Source organism: Artemia sp. Qi Xiang Cuo, chromosome 8 (genome assembly GCF_049724085.1).
Source record: "Artemia sp. Qi Xiang Cuo chromosome 8, ASM4972408v1, whole genome shotgun sequence".
In the NCBI taxonomy this organism is placed as follows: Eukaryota; Metazoa; Arthropoda; class Branchiopoda; order Anostraca; family Artemiidae; genus Artemia; species Artemia sp. Qi Xiang Cuo.
Window position 1 is genome coordinate 54,189,183 of NC_142801.1, and position 21,457 is coordinate 54,210,639.

Here is a 21,457-nt window from a genome sequence, read left to right on the forward strand (position 1 = left end):
CAGCATTACTCACTTTAAGATCTATTTATTCATTTATATTATTATTTGTTGTGTGTATTTTTGCTATGATTGTTTATTTAATTTCTGATCGTCTTGGGTTTCATTTATTCTTTAATAGTAATTTCTGGTCGTTTTGAGTTTGAATTGTAACATGTATTTTTATCTGCTGAGCTTAAGTTTAAAATGGCCTTTACTTTTCTTTTAAAAACCTATTTTTCGGAAAGTTTTTTTTTTTAATTAACTTTTGTTCGTTTTTGATTGCAAAGTTTCAAATCTTTAAAAATTAATTTATTTAACAAACAAACTTAAAAAAAAAAATCAAATGTTCACATAGTATCAAAACTGGTACCAAAGTAACAATATTAAAGTAAAAAATGGGTTTGTGTCCACCTCGGATTTTTTGTTATCTGATATTTGAACTATTTTTAACATAATGGCTATCTCAAAATTTTTATTGGATGGGTTTGGGGGAAAAGGGCGGGGAGATGGGGGGGCTAATTAACCGTCGGTCTATTTTGTCTCTTTAAAAGTGAACTAGAACTTTCTATTTTCAATTAAATGAGCCCTCTCTGAAGTTTATACGAGCACCCCTTCTATAAGAACCCTATATATCTCCAGAGTATACCTTACAACGCCTGTCCCTCGGCCCTGGGGGGTTGTGCCGACTCCGGAGTTTTAATATCTGATGGTTGAACAATTTTTAACAAAATGGTTACCTCAAACTTTTTTTCGGACGGGTTTATCCATCCGATAAACCCAAAGGCGTAGAGGGCGAGAGGGGCTAGTTGGCCTCCGATTTTTTTTCACTCTGAGAAAATGAACTAGAACTTTTAATTTCCATTCAAATGAGGACTCTCTGAAGTTTATACGAGCATTCCTTTCATAAGAACCATATACGGCCCCAGGACATAGCTTACAATGCCTGCCCGCCGGGCCCTGGGGGGTTGTGTCGACACCGGAGTTTTTGTTATCTGACCTTTGAACTATTTTTAAAAAAATGGCTATCTCAAATTTTTTTATCGGATACATTTGGGAGAAAAAGGGCACAGGGGGGGGGATAGTTACCCTCTGATCTCTTTTGACTCTTACAAACTGAACTACAATTTTCAATTTCCAATCAAATGAGCCCTCTCTGAAGTTTATAAGAGCATCCCTTTTATAAGAACCATATACGCCCCCAGGACAACACTTACAACGCCTACCCCCGGGCCCTGGGGGGTCGTGTTGACACCGGAGTTTTTGTTATCTAATTTTTAAACAATTTTAAAAAAAACTGGCTATCTAAACATTTGTCGGATGGGTTTGGGGAAAAAAGGGCGTGGGAAGGGGGGGTGGCTAGTTGCCTCTAAATCTTTTGACTCTTAAAAAGTAAACTAGAACTTTCAATTTCCAATCAAATGAACTCTCTATGAAGTTTATACGAGCATCCCTTTCATAAGAACCTTACATGCCTTTAGAGCATAACTTAGAATGCCTTCCCCCGGGCCCTGGGGGGTTGTATTGACGCTTGAGATTTTCTTATCTGACCTTTGAACTATTTTTTTTTTAAATGTCTATCTCAAAATTTTCATCAGATGGGTTTGGAAAAAGAAGGCGTGGGGGGGGGGCTAGTTACCCTTGGATCTCTTTTGGCTATTATAAAGTCAACTCCAACTTTCAAATTCCAATCAAATGAGCCCTCTCTGAAGTTTATACGAGCATCCCTTTGATGAGAACCATATATGCTCCAGGGCATAAATTACAACGCCTGCCCCCGAGCCCTGGGGGGTTGTGTTGACACCTGAGCTTTTGGTATCTGACTTTTGAACAATTTGAACTTAGTGGCTATGTCAAAATTTTTAAATGATGCATTTGGGAAAGAAGGGGCGTGGGGTGGAGGTTAGTTGTCCTCCAATCTCTTTTGACTCTCAAAAACTGAACTAGAACTTTCAACTTCCAATCGAATGAGCTCTATCCGAAGTTTATATAACCCTCCCTCTCATAACAACCAAATATGCCCCCCAGGGCATAGATAATAACGCCTGCCCCTAGTCCCGGAGGGGCGGTGTTGACATTAAAGTTTTGTTATATTACCTATGAGCAAATTTGAACAAAATGGCTATCTCAGAATTTTTATCTGATGTATTTGGGGAAAAGGGCGTGGGCGGGGGGGGGCCTAGATACCCTCCAATATCTTTTGACGCTTAAAAAGTTAACTAGAAATTTCGATTTCCAATCAAATGAACCCTCTCTCAAGTTTATACGAGCATTACTTCTATAAGAATCATATATACTTCCAGGGCATAACCTATAACCCTTGCCCCGAAAACTGTGGAGAGATTGTTTTGTTCAGAGATATAATTTCCAGAACTTTCAACTACGTTGAACAAAATAGATGTATCACAATTTCGATTAGGTGTGTTTGGGGAAATGGTGGGCGTGGAAGGGGTGCTAGTTGCTTTTCAATAACTTTCGACTATTAAAAAGGGCACTAGCCATTTAAATTTCCAATCGAATGAACCCTTTTTGAAGTTTCTACGACATTACTTTCTATAAAAACCTTATATGCTCCCAGGGCATAACTTACAACCCTTGCCCTGAGCGCTGTGGGGAGAGTGTCCTCCTAAAAAACATAATTTCTATCTGAAAATCAACTACGTTGAACAAAATATCTACCTCTAAATTTTGATTGGATGTGTTTGTGGAAATGGTGGGCGTGGAAGGGGTGTTAGTTGCCCTCCAATCTCTTTTGACTTTTAAAAAAGTAAAATAGAACTTTCAATTTTCAATCAAATGAGCTCTCTTTGAAGTTTATACGAGCAATGCTTCCATAAGAAACATATTTGCCCTGAGGGCATAACTTACAACGCCTGCCCCCGGGCCCTGGGGGTTGTGTCGACACAGGAGTTTTTGTTATATGATTTTTGAACTATTTTTAACAAAATAACTTCCTCTAAATGTTTATCAAATGCATTGGGGAAAAAAAGAGCGTGGGGAGGGGGATGGCTGGTTACCCTCCAATCTCTTTTGACATTTATAAAGTGAAGTAGAACTTTCAATTTCCAATCAAATGAACCCTCTTTGGAGGTTATACGAACATTCCTTGCATAGGAACTATATATACCCCCAGGACATAACTTATAACCCTTGCCCCTGAAGACTGTGGGGAGAGTGTCCTGCTCAAACATTTCCAGAACTTTCAACTACGTTGAACAAAATGGTTATCTCAAAATTTTGATTGGATGTGTTTGGGGAAATGGTGGACGTGGAAGGGGTGTTAGTTGTCTTCCAATCACTTTCGACTATTAAAAAGGACACTAGCCATCTAAATTTCCAATCGATTGAGCCCTTTTTGAAGCTTCTATGACAATACTATCTATAAAAACCTTATATGCCCCCAGGGCATAACTCACCGCCCTTACCCTGACGGCTATGGGGGGGGGGGGGGGTTGTCATCCTCAAAGACCTAATTTCCAGAATTTTCAACGACGTTGAACAAAATGGCTATCTCAAAATTTTGATTGGATGTGTCTGGGGAAAAGGTGGGCGTCAGAGGGGGGTTAGTTGCCCTGCAATCCCTTTCGACTATTAAAAAGGATACTAGTCCTTTTGAACTTCCGATCGAATGAGCCTTTTTTAAAGTTTCTGTAGTACAGTTACTATATAAAGCTTATATGCCTGCATGACCCAATTTAGAACCCTTATCCTCAGCGCTGGTGAGGGAGTACCCTCCTTAAACACATAATTTTTATCTGGGAATCAACTACTTAAAAGAAAATGGCTATCTCGAAATTTTGATTGGATGTGTTGGGGGAAATGTTGGGCGTGGGGGGGGGGGCTAGTTGCCCTCCAATCACTTTCGACTATTAAAAAGGGCACTAGCCCTTTGAATTTCCAATCGAATGAGCTTTTTTTGAAGTTTCTACGACAAAGCCTTCTTTAAAAACCTTATATACCCGCAGGGCATAACTTAAAACCCTTGCCCTGAGGGCTGGATATTCCAGATAATCCAATTCAGCTCAATGTATCATTTCTTGAGAGATAGCAAACAACTGTCTAACGAAGATTCGCTTCCGTAAATCTAACATTAGCCTTCAAGCCCCCTTCAGACACACTGTCCTTGAGCATATCTCAAAGTGAAAATCTGGAATACTAAGAGCTTTGATACTGTGTACAGATCCAAAATCAGTCTCAATACTAATCGAACAGTCTCCAAACACCCATTTCAGTCGATGTAAGAATAGATTTGAGATGTAAGAGCTTGCTCTAATTTTTTAGAACCAAAACTCCATTACAAATGACGATTGCAAGCACTTTCTACACCACGGAAAGCTGAGGGGCTGACTACATTAACATAGAGAACCTCTTCAGCACTGCTGGACAAAATTTTTCTCCCTCTCGACCAGGTCAGGATTTACCAATAGGCCGACTAGGCCCAGGCCTAGGGTTGCATAATTCCAGGGGGTGCAATAACTTATCACTGAGTAATTTTTTTCTTAACAAAAACTTGACTGTGATATGATTCATCGTCAAAGTGCCAGGTGCACTCCGCCACTTTGCTGCCTATCGACAGAAAAGTGATTTTAAAACAATGCAAAAATTAAAAGGGACTTACAAACTGTCGGATATCTTCCAAGAATGGCAGCTAAGAGTTTGGTATCAAGTTTATTCTTCATTACTTTTGACTCATCATTTGCGTTCTTTACAGTGCTTCCCCTATCACAAATTTTCGGGGATTTCCCCGAAAATCTCGCAAAACTTGAGCGGCAAAAACGCTTGGACCTAGAAGCGTCAAAGACTGCTCTCAACCAGCCCAACGGTATACTTTATGGAGCATCTGAAGTTGCTAGTGCTACATTTCATAGCTAAATTAGGGATTTTCAGACCCAAGTTCTTCACAAGTTGTGGTCATCACAGGCATTGTTTCCACCAACTAATATCTATTGAAGAAGGGTGATTATTGACTGAACAAAGGAGGTATCACAAACAATGTAGGCGGGTCACGCTAGCCCCCCCCCCTCACACACACACGCTTGTTTTATTTTCCTGTCAACATGTATTACTTGCAAGATAATTTGACGGTTAAATTATGCATTACAATAGCAGCCATTGTGACATCAAAGGAGAAAATATTTCGACTTTTAACTATTGTTCTTGATTATGTTTTATTTTGCCGTCTTTCCACAGGAAGATCCTTGGGCATTGAATAAAACTCTATTACTAGGAAAAACTGACAAGTTAAAAACATGGATTTCCTTGAGTAGATACTAAATCAGAAATAAAAAATTGCACAATGTTTGTCCTACATTTTGTTAGAATAAAAATTATCAATAGGAGTATGTTGCTTTTTAAATTTTATAGTCTTTAGCTCCACTATTAGCTCAATTTATCAGGATAACGTAGTAACAATAACATTTAAAGGCATCTGGTGCACTACACACGGTTGAGCGCCCTTTCATCAGTTTAAGCCCTTAAAAATTCCAATAGTCTTTAATTTGGCATTGAATGAGTCATCCTGCAGCTTTCTATAACCTTATCTTTTCTAAATATGGGGCCAGGAAAAATATGCATAAAATACATATTGCTCTTTACTAAGTCTATTGCTCTTTACTAATAACATTATACGATGCATCGTACCCACAGGAGCTTTATCTTTTAAACCTTACAGCCCTTACCCCACCAAAAAAAAAATTAGTAGCTTCAATAGGAAAAAGCGTATTAGTTGAGTATGCTCTCCTTCGATGCCCTAGACCAGAGAACCAAAGACATCATCAATAAATTATCCTTATCCTTTGTGTTGCCTTTAAATACTTTGTTTTCTATTCAACTTTAAAAATTAAATCTTATCTTGCCATAAAATCTGTCAACTCATTTCAGTACAGTCAATGAAGATACATTTTATCACTCTTGTTTATGTTCCAAAAGGACATGTTTGCACAATAGCAAGATGTGCATATAGTTACAAAAATAAAAACAATAAAAATCACAGGTTTGACAGGATAATTGCTGCTTTTTCAGGGGGGGGGGTAGGTTTACTTTATAGTTAACGTTAGTAATTACTAAAATTTTGTTCTGTTTTACAAAAAATTATCCCTTTGCTTTACTGCTGATGACATATTTATTTTGTAATTCTTTCATCTCTTTTTCAGTTTGAGGGTAATTATGGATCCCATATAAAACTCTTATTGAGCTAAATTACAAACTATGATTGCTTTTTCCATTTCTAAAAGAAGTATTTTTAAATTCTTCCATGGGCTTCTTCATCCCCTGCAGCACATGAATTTCATTTTCTTCCTTTTAAGTTCTAGGGTATTTTGTCACGTGAAAGCAATTTGTAATTCTCCTACCTAACCTGATCTCTCAGGTCATTACCAGGATCAGGATGACCTTGTGAGACCTAAAATTATTCAATGTTACAAATGATAAAAAATACAATACCAATAAGAACTAGATACCATTCAATGCAGTAAATTCCCCGCTTATTACTAATCTTTAGCTTTAATGTCACGCTATACGATGGGTATCCGAAGCCAGTATTTCTCACAGTCAGTAGACTTGATTAAATGGTGGTGAATTATGTACCTTAAGTAGTTTTTGCAAGTCTGCCCTCACCTCCCAACTGGGAGATCGAGCTGAGGCTTTCAAGAAAAGTTATTGAATAAGGATAGGGGAGACTCAAATTTTCTGTAGGAAAGAAGGGGGCAAGAAAAATGCTCTGTTCCTCAAAAGAGTATATGCTATTTTTTTTTTTCTTTTTTATGCTGTCGTCTGAAAGGCTCTGGAGCAAGTTTTAAAATAAATTCAATCTACAATACCATCATCAGAAAAAACAAGCTAAATTGTTGCATAATGAAGCATTCATAGATAAGAATTTCAAAACAAGATTTTAAGGAAAACAATTAAGAAACTAAATACATCCTGACACATTGTTCTAAGGCTAAAATTTTAGAAGAGGTGTGAAATTACTATAATCAAATTTTACGCTGCAATATTCCAAAATTTCCAGGGTGGGGGGGGGGGGGTAAACAGAAATCTCGAATTAACAAAAGCACTGGTTCTGCTTAAGATTTAAAGGCAATGAATATTAATAATAAAAATAGAAACATTTTAAGAATCTAAACATCAGCCCAGTCTAAGCACAAATACTTTAGGTCAAGTTTTTCAATTTTTCTGAGAAGATGGATTTATTGAGCTAATTTTAGGGATCAACTTGAAAATAGGAAAAAGGGATAAGGAACTAGGTAACTAGGAAACTACTCCAACCTGTGGCATAGATTTGTCAAGATTATACCTGACCAAAATTATACATTAAGCATGCAAAATAAGTCACAGGCAACACATTGGATTGGAATTCTTTTGAACCGTTTATTTTTTTCTAAAATAAGAAAGGCTACAAGAAGTTACTCTACTTGTCTTAACTCTGTAAGAAATGAAATAAAAAAAACAACAATTTTTTCACCTAAAGGTAAGGAGCAACATCAAAACTTAAAACGAACGGAAATTATTCTATATAATGAGGGGGGGGGGGCTGTCCCTTCCTCAACCCTCATTCTTTAAGCTAATGTATTGAAGTTCTTAAAAAATAATTTTCATTCAAATTCAACTGGCCTTGTAGTTGAGTATTCTTTCTTAAAGAACTGTAACACAAAGTCGAACTTAAGCATAAAGAGGGGTCGGGGAAGGGCCAACCCCCTCCCCCTTTCATATATGGAATATTTTTTACTCGTTTTAAGTTTTAACATTGCTCTTTCCTTACAGATAAAAGAAAAATTTCTGGAAAATTTTTTTATTTAATTTCTGGCCGTTTTTCAAATTATACCAGGAAATACCCTTCCTTCCTTCCCTATGTAAAATTTACCCTGGAAGATTCTCCCAGAGACTTTTCTCCCCGCAAAAATTCTTTCTGAAGAAAATCCTTTGGGGGAAAAGGGGCATGGGAGGGGAGCTACATACCCTCCCATCTTTTTGGTCACTTAAAAAGGGCACTAGAACTTTTTATTTCCAATCAAATGGGCCCTCTTGATTTTCTAGGATCACTGATTCAATGTGATCACCCCTGGAAAATAAAACAACCAACAAACCAATAAACATGCATCTGTGATCTTTCTTTTGACAAAAAAAAATATGCAAAAATTCACATTTCTGTATATAGGAGCTTCAAATCTCTACAGTAAGGTTCTCTAATATGCTGATTCTGATGATATGATTTTCATTAAGATTGCTTGATGGTTCGGGGTTATCCCCCTTCCTTCTAGAAAGTTGGGCAAATTTTCTCAGGCTTGTAATTTCTGATGGGCAACTTTAAATTTAATGCATTTTATATATTTGGAATCAACATAAAAATTTAATTTAATTTTTTTAGTATTTAGTTCTCTTTTTAGATTTTGGTTACTATTGAGCCAATTTGCTCCTTACTTACGGCTTTGAATAATTTATCAATAAATTATATCCAACAACTATAATAAATCCTTGTTACTTACCAATGGGAGTGAACAGTGGCTGACAAGGCAAGGATAGAATCCATCAAAGGAGATGGGAAAGCAAAAGCAGCAGGAATTACTCCCACTAAAACAAGACTTAAAACCCTTTCACCAGTCCAATGTTTAGAAGCTTTGTCTATGCCCTGTGATTCATGTGTTGCAGCAAACCTTACAGGAACAGATGATACTTCTAGTCTTTTTAATAAAGAGTCATGGTGTTTCCTTTGTATTACTTGCTGCCTAACTGAATTCCAAATAGTTCTGGTGGGACATGATAGCAGGGTTCTTTGTGCTGCAAGATAACAGTGCTGCATTAGCATGTTACAAAAGAGGAATTTTAACAAGCATGATATAATAATGTGAATAAGCATAATAAATAATTGGGTTTCATACAAGTCACATTCTGGACAGAGGTGCAACCACTCTGGACAGTGGGTAAAATTGGTAAAATAGACACCACTGCATTTTGGAAATAATTTCCAAAACTACCATGTCTTTCCATTTACAAATTAAACAAAATAAAAACAGAGAAAAAATGGGTATAATATTTAAAATAAGGGAGCAGAAAATATCAAAAGTCTTAGCTTCACTAATAATAGGATAAGTCCAAATATTCCACCTTCACGTCTGGGAGCCTTTATCAATAGAAATAAAAATAACAATAAAAAAAAACTAAATTAAAATTAACACATCATATAAAGAAAAGGAAAAAATGGAACAAAATCTATAAAAAAAAACTCATTTTAATAATATCCAAGATGATAATATTTGTGTGATATGATGTGATTTTTTTTATTGTTCGTGTTTTTGTTTTAATTTTCCCTTTTCTTTGTATGTTTTGTTTAATTCAGTTTTTTATTCCCATTGGTAAAGGTTTTCTGGACATGAAGCCAAAAAAATCGGACTTTTATTAATTTTAGTGAAAAAGACTTTTTTGTTATTTTCACTGCCTTATTTAAAACTTAATACATGTATTTCTATATTTTCGTGTTGTTTTATTTGCATTTGCATTGTTGTTTTAACTGCATTTTGGGACAATTGTAAAATTTATCATAATATAGTTCAAAGTGGGCACAAAATTATTTGTCAAGCCTTATGAGATTAACCATTGATTTAATATGTTAAAAGTATTAAAGGTGAAATTTATGCAATTTTAGAATATATTAGACTATATATATGAGAATATAAGAAATTGACTATGCACATCTTTATCCATTCTTTTTTTTGGCGGGGGGGAGGGGCTTGCTACATGAGTTTAAATAAAGATAGAAGAAAGTTTTGTTGAGTAACAGAGATGAAAAAGTTCACCTAACTTAACAGAATGTAGTGTAATAATTTTACTTGTCAATTCAGTAATTTCAATATGGGTAATACATCAGTAATTGCCAAGTAAAAACATGGCATAGATTTTAATTATAGATTGACTTGATGATTAGATTTAATTATTAGACTTGTTTGAGGTCTTTGACAAAGATCCGTATTAAGCACCATCCTGTCTAATACCCTGACATCAAGAATAACAAAAAACGTTGCTGGAGGATTCAGCATCAATCTATGCAACCTCAGTCTGCTTCTGTATGCTGACGACCTGCTGATGTTGAGCTGCAACCTTACTTCTCCACAAGAAAATATTGACCACCTGATAACTGGTTACAAAAGTAATAGTTGGACTTTAGGGTCTAAGTAATTGTTGGTCCTAAGGGTCTTAAGGGTTTAGTGGGTCTAAGAGTCAACCCAGTAAAGATGGAGTTTGTGGAATTGTGTCCCTCGGCAAGAAAGCAGCAAAGCAGTGGCCCTACATATGTGATGGTTGAACAAATGAAAATTTTCCCTGGAAATACCATGAAGTACCTGGGAATAACTTACAGTCATGATGTTAGAAGTTGTCGTTTACTAACAATCGAGAAAATTACCAACAGTATTTGTTCAAGTTACGGGAAGCTTGTCCCTCTAAATTTAGCTTAAACAGGAAGATTCTTGCAAAGCTTAACGCAGTAGTTGCTCTCCCTCACCTGCTTTATGTATCACCACTATGGGACTGGTTCACACAAACTGACAGACTAAAACTCTGGTCTGTATACTACAAATGCCTTAAGTTTTTGCTTTGATACCTGCTCTAAAAGAGGAACACATTTGTTCAAAGACCTCAAAATATGGTAGACCCTATTGTCATTGTGGTGTCTACTGAAACAAGTGGAGAAAAAAAGGCATTGGAAACATTGTTCAAGTTTTTGCCTCTTCATCTGATCTACAAGTGCAAATGAAGAAGTTACTACTTAATTTTCTTCTTTGATGCTGAGTCTTCTTGTTTTTACTTTTCTTCTTTTGTTATTACTCTACTTTTCTCTTTTTTTTGGTGTGAGCGGGCAAAAATAAATTATTATAATTATCATTGGTCTACAGTTTTCTGAAATATAAGAGGTAAATATGATTGCAAAGAGCATGAACTAGAGACTTCAAATAATCAGTTTTGACACAAATGATAAGGTAAACTAATTATTAATAGCCCTAAAGTGGATATCATCATTAAACTTACTACCAGTAACCCCCCCCCGCCAAAAAAAGAAACAGCAAACACTAATATTTAAAAAAAATGGAGAGCTTGGAATAGGTGCCATGTCAATAAGTGCCAGCAAAAAGTGGATTAAATTTTCAAGAATGGATTCAGAGCCTAAAGTATGCACTGAGGTGATGTTTTCAATTTCCCATATCTACACATTCACTGTTCTTATGGCTTAGAGGTATGCATAAAAGACAGATAACCCATCTCAAATTTGGCAAAAATGGGTTTCCCCTTCATTTTAGTATGGACCTAGTTTTCTTTGACTCTACATCAGGAAAAGACAATTTGAGTGATTTGAATAGGATTTTAAGCCAAATTAAGATTATTTTTCAAATTTGACATGCAGCTTTACCAATTCTTGAATTCTACATAAATCAGGATTTAGCAAATGTATATGGCTCAGAGCCCTTTCCTTGGGCTTCATTTGAGTAATTTAGGTGCAATGTTCTTTCCTAAAATTAATTTAAAAAAAAACTTTTTCCACAAAATAAACTTTTCAAAGAAAAGTAAAGAACTCCATTTAACCAAAAATGAGCAAAAAAATCAAATAATCTACCAAGTGGGAAACTACACCACAAATCAGCATTGATGAATAAATGAAACCCAAAACGAACAGAAATTAGAATAAATAACCGGGTCAAACTCAAAAGGAGCAGAAATTAACATGAGTAGGGCTCAAAATGTTTTTACTTTTATAACTTTAATAAATCAAATAATATTAACATTTGATTAATAAATATCAGTATATGTATATTAAACTGACAATGCACATTCATTTGTATTACTTTTAGTAAAGCGCAAATCATGTTCTGGCCTTGGGAAGGCATAGGGGTTTTGAGCCTTACTCATGTTAATTTCCGCTCGTTTTGAGTTTGACTCAGTTATTTATTGTAATTTTTGTTCGTTTTGGGTTTCATTTATTTATCGATGCTGATTTGTGATAGTTTTAAGTTTGATAGATTAATTGATTCTATTTTTGCTTATTCTTGGTTAATGGAGTTTTTATTTTTCCTTGAAAAACTCATTTTGGGGAAAAAGTTGCTTTAAATTAATTTCTGTTTGTTTTATATTGACATAGCCTTTTCAGGGAAAAAGAAAATAATTCTTCAAATCTTTTCGTTTTTTAAGACTTTATAGTTTGGCCTGCTATTTGTATACTGGAGAAAATTTTTCAGCAATTTTTAACAACATACAACCTTTTAAAAACCTGAACACAAATAGTAGTGTTTAAATTAGTTTCATACCTCCTCTAGTTGACCTGAAATAGAAAACTTGATATCATTTGCAAAAAAAAAATCTGTTTACTTTCTTTGATAGCTTGGATACATTTACGCTATTTTGATTTGGTTAAATCTTAAGAGCAGAAGTAGCCCCGAAATTTTGGACATAATACCCTCAGACGTTCTTGGGATACTGCTGAGATGCGGAAATCAACTATGCTGAACAAAATTGCTATTTCAAAATTTTGATTGGATGTGTTGTGGGGAATGATGGGGATGGAGGGGGTGGGAGCTAGTTGCCCTCCAATCAGTTTTGACTATTAAAAAGGCAACTAGAACTCTCAATTTCCAATTGAATGAGCCCCTTTTGTAGTTTCTTCAACAACCCCTTCCATATGAAGTGCCCTGCTCTAAAGGAAAAAAATAATATATAGTACATTGTGCAACATTGTTCTTATATGCCCTTAGGGCATAACTTAAAACCCTTGCCCCAAGGGTTGTGGGGGAGTGTCCTCCTCAAAAACATATTTTCTATCTGGAAATCAAATATGATGAACAAAATGGCTATCTCAAAATTTTGATTGGATGTGTTTGGGAGAATGATGGGAGTGGGGGGGGGGGGGGGGCTAGTTGCCCTTCAATCACTTTTGACTATGAAAAAGGGCACTAGCCCCTTGAATTTCCAATCGAATGAGCCTTTTTTGAAGTTTCTATGACAGCGCTTTCTATAAAAATCTTATATGCCCCTAGGTCATAACTTATAACCCTTGCCCTGAGTGTTGTGGGGGAGTGTCCTCCTCAAAAACATATTTTCTATATGGAAATCAAGTACGCTGAACAAAATGGCTATCTCAAAATTTTGATTGGATGTGTTTGGGAGAATAATGGGCGTGGGGGGGGGGGCTAGTTGCCCTCCAATCACTTTCACCTATTAAAAAGGGCACTAGCCCCTTTCAATTTGCAATCGATATGTGCTGAATTATATCTCATTGGTTTTTAACAAGAAACAACAACTATTGGTACCAGTGGGTTCATCAGTTGTCCCTATTACAACTGACAAGTATATCCAACGATATCCCTATGGTAAAAAGGGGACCTTAAGGGTAAGATTCTTTCCAATTTCTACTAATTTCCAACAATCCTGCAGCTACTCAGCATCTGTTTGCTTCCTGCATTTTGCTTGGTTTCTCTATTCTGCTGTGCTTTGCTCATATTGCTTCTTTGAAATTTCCACGAGGAGCCAATCTGCTGCTGCTACTTCTAGGCCTGCTAACTCAAGTAATCCTGCCATTGCTATACCTGAAATTCAGACAGATATTACTGACTTGAAGAAGATGGCGATGTCCATTGAAGATAAATGTCTTTAAATCCCTGCTTACTGCTGTTACAAAGAGCATTCAGTCACAAGTTCAATCCCTTGGCCTGCCTATGAAAAGTGACAAAGTTGACCTTAATTTGACAGTAAAGGACCTGATTTCAGGCTCCATCCAGGAAGACATTAAACAGATTATCAGTTCACAGCCTCAAGAATTGGACTTTTGTGCTAAAATTACAGTCATTGAAAAAAAGCTTGCTGATCATGTTGCTGCTCAAACTGATCAACTTAAGCAGCAAGAATTAAAAAATCAACTCATTGTGTTTGGATTACCTGAGGATAGTACATTTGACAACCCTGAACCTAAGTTTTTGTCATTTTGCCATGATAAGTTTCCTGGCATTAGTCTTTTGAACCAGTGACATTGTGTTTGTGAAACGTATTGGAAAACGAGTTGGTAATAAAAATCGACCAGTTATTATTGAGTTCTGCAACCTGAGAGCAGGTTTCTTGCGTCTCAAAAATAGCAAGAACCTGAAAGGTTCTGGTGTGGTCATTAATGACCCTTTGGCTAAACATAGGCTTACCTTACTTTCACAAGCTAAAGCTCATTGTGGCAGGAATAATGCATGGGCTGTAAATGGTGATATTTTTCTTAAAAGTGGAAGTAGGGTACTCAAATATCATCCATTGGTGACATTAATGCCCTTCCTGTTTTTCAAGAATCTTTTGCCAGTATTGTTTCAGAATGACTAGTGCTGCTTAACATAACTCTTCCCTTTATGACAAAATTTCATCTGCTTAGTTATTTTTTTTGCCAAATTTTCTTTTTTTCTCTTTGGCTTGTTCTTTTACCCTTGTCATAAAAATTATTACATGCAGTTTGTTTTTTTAACTTATTTTCCATGCTGTATTCTTCCTGTCCCCACTAATTTAGCTTTATCTGTTTCACCACTTTTCCTAATATTGGATAATGAAAAGGGATGATACTTAGGATTCTTTTTCTTTCCTAAGTAAACTTTCTCTTCTAGATTCAGTGTGTTTTGATTCACCTTTTGTTTCTAGTGATGATAGTGAAAATGATCCTCTGTTAAAATCTTTTCATCAGTCTGATTGTTGTTACCATTCTTATCAGCATTACTTTGAAAAAGTACTGCCCTCAATGTCTTCTGTTAAAAACTTTAATGTGTTTACTTTGAATGTGCAAGGTTTAAGGTACAAATGGGATAATGTTCTGCAATATATTGGTGGTATCAACTGCCCTTATGATGTAGTAGGTCTCACAAAGACCTGGCTGTCTTCAAGTGATGATATGTCTGTGTATGACATACCAGGTTTTACTGCATACCACTCAACTAGATCTCTAACTAAGTGCTCTGGTGGTATATCCCTTTTTGTCAGAAGTAATCTTAATGTTGTGAGATGTACAGATCTTGAGTAGAATTTTGATCTAGTCATAAATAATAGAAGTGTGTATGCTTTGATTGTTGACCTGTCATGTGATACAGTAAGTTGTGACACTATTTGTTTATTTTATAAGCCTCCACCTTTCCCAATTGCGAAATTTTCTGAATTAATTGATGAAATGTACTCAGTTGATAAGCTTGGTTCAAGAAATGTTTTTATACTTGGAGACTTTAACTGCAATTTATTGAAAATTTGGTGCGATGATGATTCTGACCGTTTTTTTTAATCTATTGCTTCCTCTGGCATTTTTCCTTGCACTTTCTCTTCTACTCGTATTGGTTTAGATATATATTTTACATAACCGATTGACAAATGTTTGTTGTCTTTTAAAACCGATATTAAATTTTCCTCTGGTATTATTTTCTCTGATCTTTCTGACCATTTTCCAATTTATTGTTCTGTTCCCAAATTGAAAATGCTGAGCCAAGAGGATACCAGAGGTGAGTCTTATTCAATAATTTATAGTCAGAGCAATGTTTATAACCTTATGTCTGATCTTAATGCTAGTGATTGGTGTTCAGTAACGAATTCTGATGATGTTAATAGGGCTTCAGCCTCATTAATAAGTCGGCTGACAACATTAATTGAAAAAAAATTTCCCCTTGTAAAACCTTCAAGTAAATATAAACCCAAGATGCCTTGGATGTCTCCTAGTCTTGTGAGATCAACAATTCAGAAGTCAGAACTTTTTAAGCTGGCTTGCAAAAGCCTTGATCCTGATTATTTATCAAATTATAAGCATTATAAGAATGTATTAACATCAAAAATTAGACTAGCTAAGAAGAATTTTTTTTTTTGGAAAATTAAGGACTGCAAAGGTAATTTATAAAAAGCTTGGAGTGTAGTTAATAAAGCTTTATCTCGTAGGAAACAATCAAAGAAACAGCCCAATGCAGTTAAAACAACAGATAATTCAGCCGTTGACAAAACGGCTCCACCTAGTGCCTTCAACTTCTATTTTACCACCCTACCAAATGTTAAGACCCCCTCCTTTCCTAAACTAGGTAAATCTTCACCAGCTGAGAGAATTCTTCTTCTTCTAATTCACAGCAGGCGGGCTATTCAGTTGATACTATTTAGCCCTCTTCTTTTTGCTTCACTCTGTGGGTTATAGAGCTACTGTCTTGGTTGTCTCTTATTTATTGGATTTTCTCAGATATCTTTCAGTAGATCTTTTGACTCAAGGAGTTCAAATATAAGATGATAGATATCGATTTCTGTGCTCTGTGTGCAGGTATATTTGGCTAGGCTCTTGGCTGATAATGAGATTTTCTGGTGTTTGAAGTATTTTAACAGTTTACATGGAAAAAGCTTTAAACAAAGAAAAGACAAAACTAAAACAAGAAGGGGAAAATAGAAAAATATCAAACCGTCTGCACTATACTATGGGGAGGAGAAACACCACAGTATAGCCCTGAGGATGAGTTGAGCAGGATAAGTTTAGTACAACTGCTGATTAGAAGCGATAATAATTCGCAAGAAAATGTATTTTAATTTTCTTATAAGGTTGCTGCTGAGTTATGATCTTGTGAGAGAAGTATTTTTCTAACTCCTTCTTCTTCTTCTTCTTCTTCTAATTCGCAGCAGGCAGACTATTCAGTTGATACTATTTAGCCCTTTTCTTATTGCTTCACTCTGTGGGCTACAGAGCTACTGGCTTGGTTGTATCTTATTTATTAGATATTCTCAGATATCTTTCAGTAGATCTTTCGACTCAAGGAGTTCAAATATAAGATTACAGATATCGATTTCTGTGCTCTGTGTGCAGGTATAGTTGGCTAGGCTCTTGGCTGATAGTGAGATGTTGTGTTGTTTGAAGTATTTTAACAGTTTACACAGCAAGGTATGTTGTGCAGACGTCAGCATATTACATTCAAATAGGCAATGGTCAATTGTTTCTTTATGCATATTACAATGCCTGCAAAGAGGGGACAGGGGACTTGAACCGCTTGAATTAGAAAACTTATACGAGACTGCAAGGAAATTTTGTCCATTTGTTCCAGAACGAATTCTATGATAAATTTTAGAAAGGTACTTATTGGGAAAGGGGGAAAGGATAGGATTAATCTTATTGAAATTAATATCTGATAGCCCCCATTGGTAAATATCTCCAATTGGGATTGGTCTCCCACTTGGCTGGTCAATATTTAGAGCATTTTTTGCTATTTCATCAACCTGATGATTACCACTTATGCCAGAGTGGCTAGGAATATACTGAAAATGAGTTCTTATGCCACTTGAAGCAAAATTATCTATAATACTGAGACAATGATAAGTGTCAATGTCCAACTTATATTGAGGAGCTGAGGCCAGCAACTCAAGGCTTGATAAGAGAGTCAGAATGTATGATAATATTATTTGAGTTTCCAATCAAAGGTTGGTTTTCCTTAAAGTTTTCTAATGCCATGATTATGGCATTTAACTCAGCAGACATTATAGATAAATTATTATATAATCTCTCACCCATTGCAATTTTCAGGTGAGGAAGGAAGACACCACTTGCAACCTTCTCATTCATTTTTGATACATCAACAAATATTTGGAAATGATTTTTATAGGTAATTGTATTAAGTTCTGCAAATTTTTTCTGGACAAAAGCAATGGGGGGTTAAATCTTTATTCCACTTTGAGAGCTCATTATTTATTATGGGACTTGACCAATTCCATGGGGGGGATCGGGGGAAAGTGGGTGCAATAGACGTTGCTGGTATGGGGAACTTCTTCTGAATATTGGCATACTCATCTGCAATGCCTCTATGCATGGCTGGATTTCTTAACCAATTATGTAGTGTGTGTGAGCTATTTGATTCAATTTTTGTAAGATGTTTTGTCAAGAGAAAGCTACGTCTCTCCCTTATTGTTGTTAATCCACTCTCCATAAGCAAACTTGGTGCTTGTGGGTTTTCTAAGACCAAATATGAGACGTATTATATCGTTTTGTATTGTTTCAATTTTTTGCATCTGGGTCTTTGCACATGCACCATAGACGATGAGCCCATAGTCAATATGGGGTCTTATATGTGATTTATAAAATTGGAATAAGGTTTTCTCCTTACAGCCCCAGGGTGTAGAAAGAAGTCTTTTTAGTATATTTGTTTTCTATAGCATTTTTTTATTGTTTTTGAAATGTGGAGGTGGAAATTAAGTTTTTGGTCAAGCATGAGACCTAGGTAATTAATATGATTATCTTCGGGAATAGTTGTTTTATTTAGAGTTAGTTTTGCATTAACATGTTTTCGCTTTCGGTGAAATTGGATTATTTTTGACTTGGTAGTGTAATGGGTACATCTGAATGTTGAGAGCATTTTTCAAACTGGAAAAGTGACTTTTGCAGATTTGACTGTGCTATCTCAAAGGTGTTGCCAGATGACCATAGCACCAGATCATCAGCATATTGTATATTCGTGTGGGGTAGGTTCATGTCCCAGAGATATAGGGCAAATAGGAGGCAACTGAGGATTACTCCCTGTGGTATGCCTTTGGTTATTGTCTTTTGGGGTGAAGAGGCTGAACCAACACAAACAATGAAACTTCGCACTTCTATGAAGGATTTAATAAAAGATACTAGCTTAGGGGGTATTCCAAGGTTTGCAAGTTTGTTTAAAAGGATTTGGTGGTTCACATTGTCATATACCCCTTCAAAATCTAGGAAAACTGCAACTAGGACATTATTTTTGAGGAAGATTCATTGATTGCATTTGTTAGCAAAATGAAAGCATCTGTTGAGGAGTGGTGTTTCCTGAATCCAGTTTGAGTGTGAGGGATCATATTATTTTTTTGAACAAACCAGAGGAGTCTCTGATAGATCATTTTCTCCATTATTTTCCCCATCACAGGAGTAATCACTATGGGCCTAAAAGACTCAGGGTTATCTTTGGGTTTATTTTTCTTTAGGATTGGTAGGAGGAACGAACATTTCCATATATTGTGGAAAATTAAAGATGCCCAAGCGTGATTATAACAATTTATTAGTTCTTGTTTGTATGAAGGGGTGAGATTCTTTATCCGTGTAGGGTGTATATTGTTATAGCTTCCGCTAGTTTCGGTCCTAATATGATGTATTGCGTTATTCATTTCCTGGATTGAAAATGGATTGGTTATATACTCGGATCCCGTGCGTGGTTGGTAACTTGGGTTCATAGGAATTGAGGACAGTTTGCTTTGATTATTTGATGTTAGCTTATTAACAAAGAGAGTTGCAAATAGGTTAGCTTTTCCATTATCATTGTCATAATGGGTATTACTATGTATAAGCTCATACAGGAGTGGGTTGGGGGAAGTCTTTTTCCCACAGATGTGGCTTATGACTTTATGTATAATTGGCTCATGAGTTTCTCTGGAGAGATTATTTGCAAAATTATTCCAGTAGTTATATTTAGCATCTATTATAGTCCTTTTTAGATTAGATTCCGCTTGTAATTTTTTTAGATAAGTAGTAGGTGATTGTTTTCTTAAGAATTCTGTCCTAGCTGCCTTGTTTATTCTCTATTTATTTAGGCACTCATTTGTCCACCATGCTTTAGGAATGTGTTTAAGGAATGTTTTCTTAGGTGTTGTCCTGGGGATAGCATGATTAGCTGTATTTATTAGTAAAGATGTCAAGGCTTCAGCATGTGTGTCAACTGTTGTGTTTGAAATACATGAATTTTAGGTAAAACGTGTAATTTCATCATTTTGCGTATTTTGGAGCATAATCGAATTAGCTTTAGTGTTAATATATTTGGAGGTATGAGAGAGAGTTTTAGTAGGTTAATTTAGGGAGCAAACAATGGCAAAGTGGTCAGTACATAGACTATCAATTTTATTTATGTAAATTTTATTCAAAATATTTAATATCACAATTTTTAGGTCAACTGTAGTAAGTCTGCCAATTTTGAGGCTGAAATACGTATTCAGGCTTGGAGAGGTAGCAACAGATACTTCATTAACATTTGAAGTCATAAGTTCAGTGAGTTTCCCAGTTTTATTTACTGGTTTATTCACCCACAAAAGGCTGTGGGCATTGAAATCTCCACAAATAGCCTAATGATATTTTTTAACATATTAGAATTATTTATATAATTAAAGAAATCCATGGCATCTGAAATTTGGCTATTAGGGTTACAAAAGCTGATTATGTAGGTTTTTATATTATTCAGCCAAACACTGACACCAATTGTAGCAACATCATTTGAAAAATGTAGAAAATTGATGCCACGTATTTTTAGATTATTCTGATATAGTAAAGCTACCCCACCTCCTTTTCTCTCTGAAGATCTATCCTTTCTGAGGATAGTATATACCAGAGACTTAATTTGTTGATTTTGGGTTAAATGAGTTTCCTGGAGGCAAGCAATATTAATTGAATTATTATTCATAAAAGATATTAGTTCATTTAGCTTAGTTTCTGTGAGTGATCTTACATTCTATTGGAGTATTGATATATGTTGTGTTGTTGATTTATTCTTCATATGACTGTGTATCAATGTTCAGCTTTGTTAAAAGTAAAGCAAGATCTTTTTTTTTGCTTGAATGAGCATATCATCAGGGATATAGGTTTTTGCTAATTCTGCAATGATTTTTGTTTTCTGTAGTTGATGTATATTCATGGCCTTAACAGCATTACAGTTTAGAATGAATAAGCATATATTTGGGGATTGCATGTTTGGTTGTGCATCCTGTTTGTTGGTTAAGGGATTAATTCCTGGTAGTGTTTCAGGTTTGTTTCTTCTTGGGCGGGGGGGGGCCAGGCTGACCTCATCTCACCGGCCAAGGAGGCTTGTCGACTTGGTGATTCCTTCTGATAGGGATGTGAGCTAGGGGGCTTAGAAGATGGTGTATTATATGGGGTGCTTGATGCATTGGGGGCGTTTGACTAGGGGGTTTTCGTTGGTTTCATTACTGGCTTTATTTGGTATTGTTGGGCAGTATTTGCTTCCATTGCTGCAAAGGGGTATGGGATGGCCTTCTCTGTTGCTATTTGAAGTGTTAGAGCTCTTTCTTATATGCAGGGCATAGTGATTTATTTGTAGATTCATGTGGGCCTTTGCAAATGATGCACGTAGGCTGAGTGTTGTTGCAGGATGTCAACTCTTTAGGATGGAAAGCTTTAGGATACAATTACAACACCCTAGGAGAATTTCTTTGCATTTTTTTGTTTTTTGTCCCAGTTTGAAACACTTCTTACACTGGATAGGCTTAGGTTTGTATTCTTTGTGTGGCTTGATTTGCCCAAATGGGAATAATTTTTCCGGGTTATTAATTTTTTCCTTCAGTGCAAATAAGAAGGATCTACTTGTTTTTAGGCCATTGGAGTTAGGTTTGCCGAGTTGGGTAACATCTTCAACTGGGATTGTGTTTCCAGCCCTATCCGAGAGCCCTTTTTTTAACTCCTGAATGGATAATTCTGGGGGAACATTATAAACTACCATTTTTGTTGGTGATTGTTTTGGGT

General features: G+C 35.8%; 1 protein-coding gene across 1 annotated transcript in view; it reads right to left on the reverse strand.

Moving 5' to 3' along the window:
* The window catches only part of SdhD (succinate dehydrogenase, subunit D), a 32,185-nt gene that overhangs the window by 3,252 nt on the left and 7,476 nt on the right, over positions 1-21,457 (reverse strand). Inside the window, exon 2 of the mRNA XM_089093019.1 lies at positions 8,460-8,751. Within this exon, the coding sequence (XP_088949145.1) occupies positions 8,460-8,751 (292 nt within the window). The remainder of the gene's footprint in view (positions 1-8,459; positions 8,752-21,457) is intronic.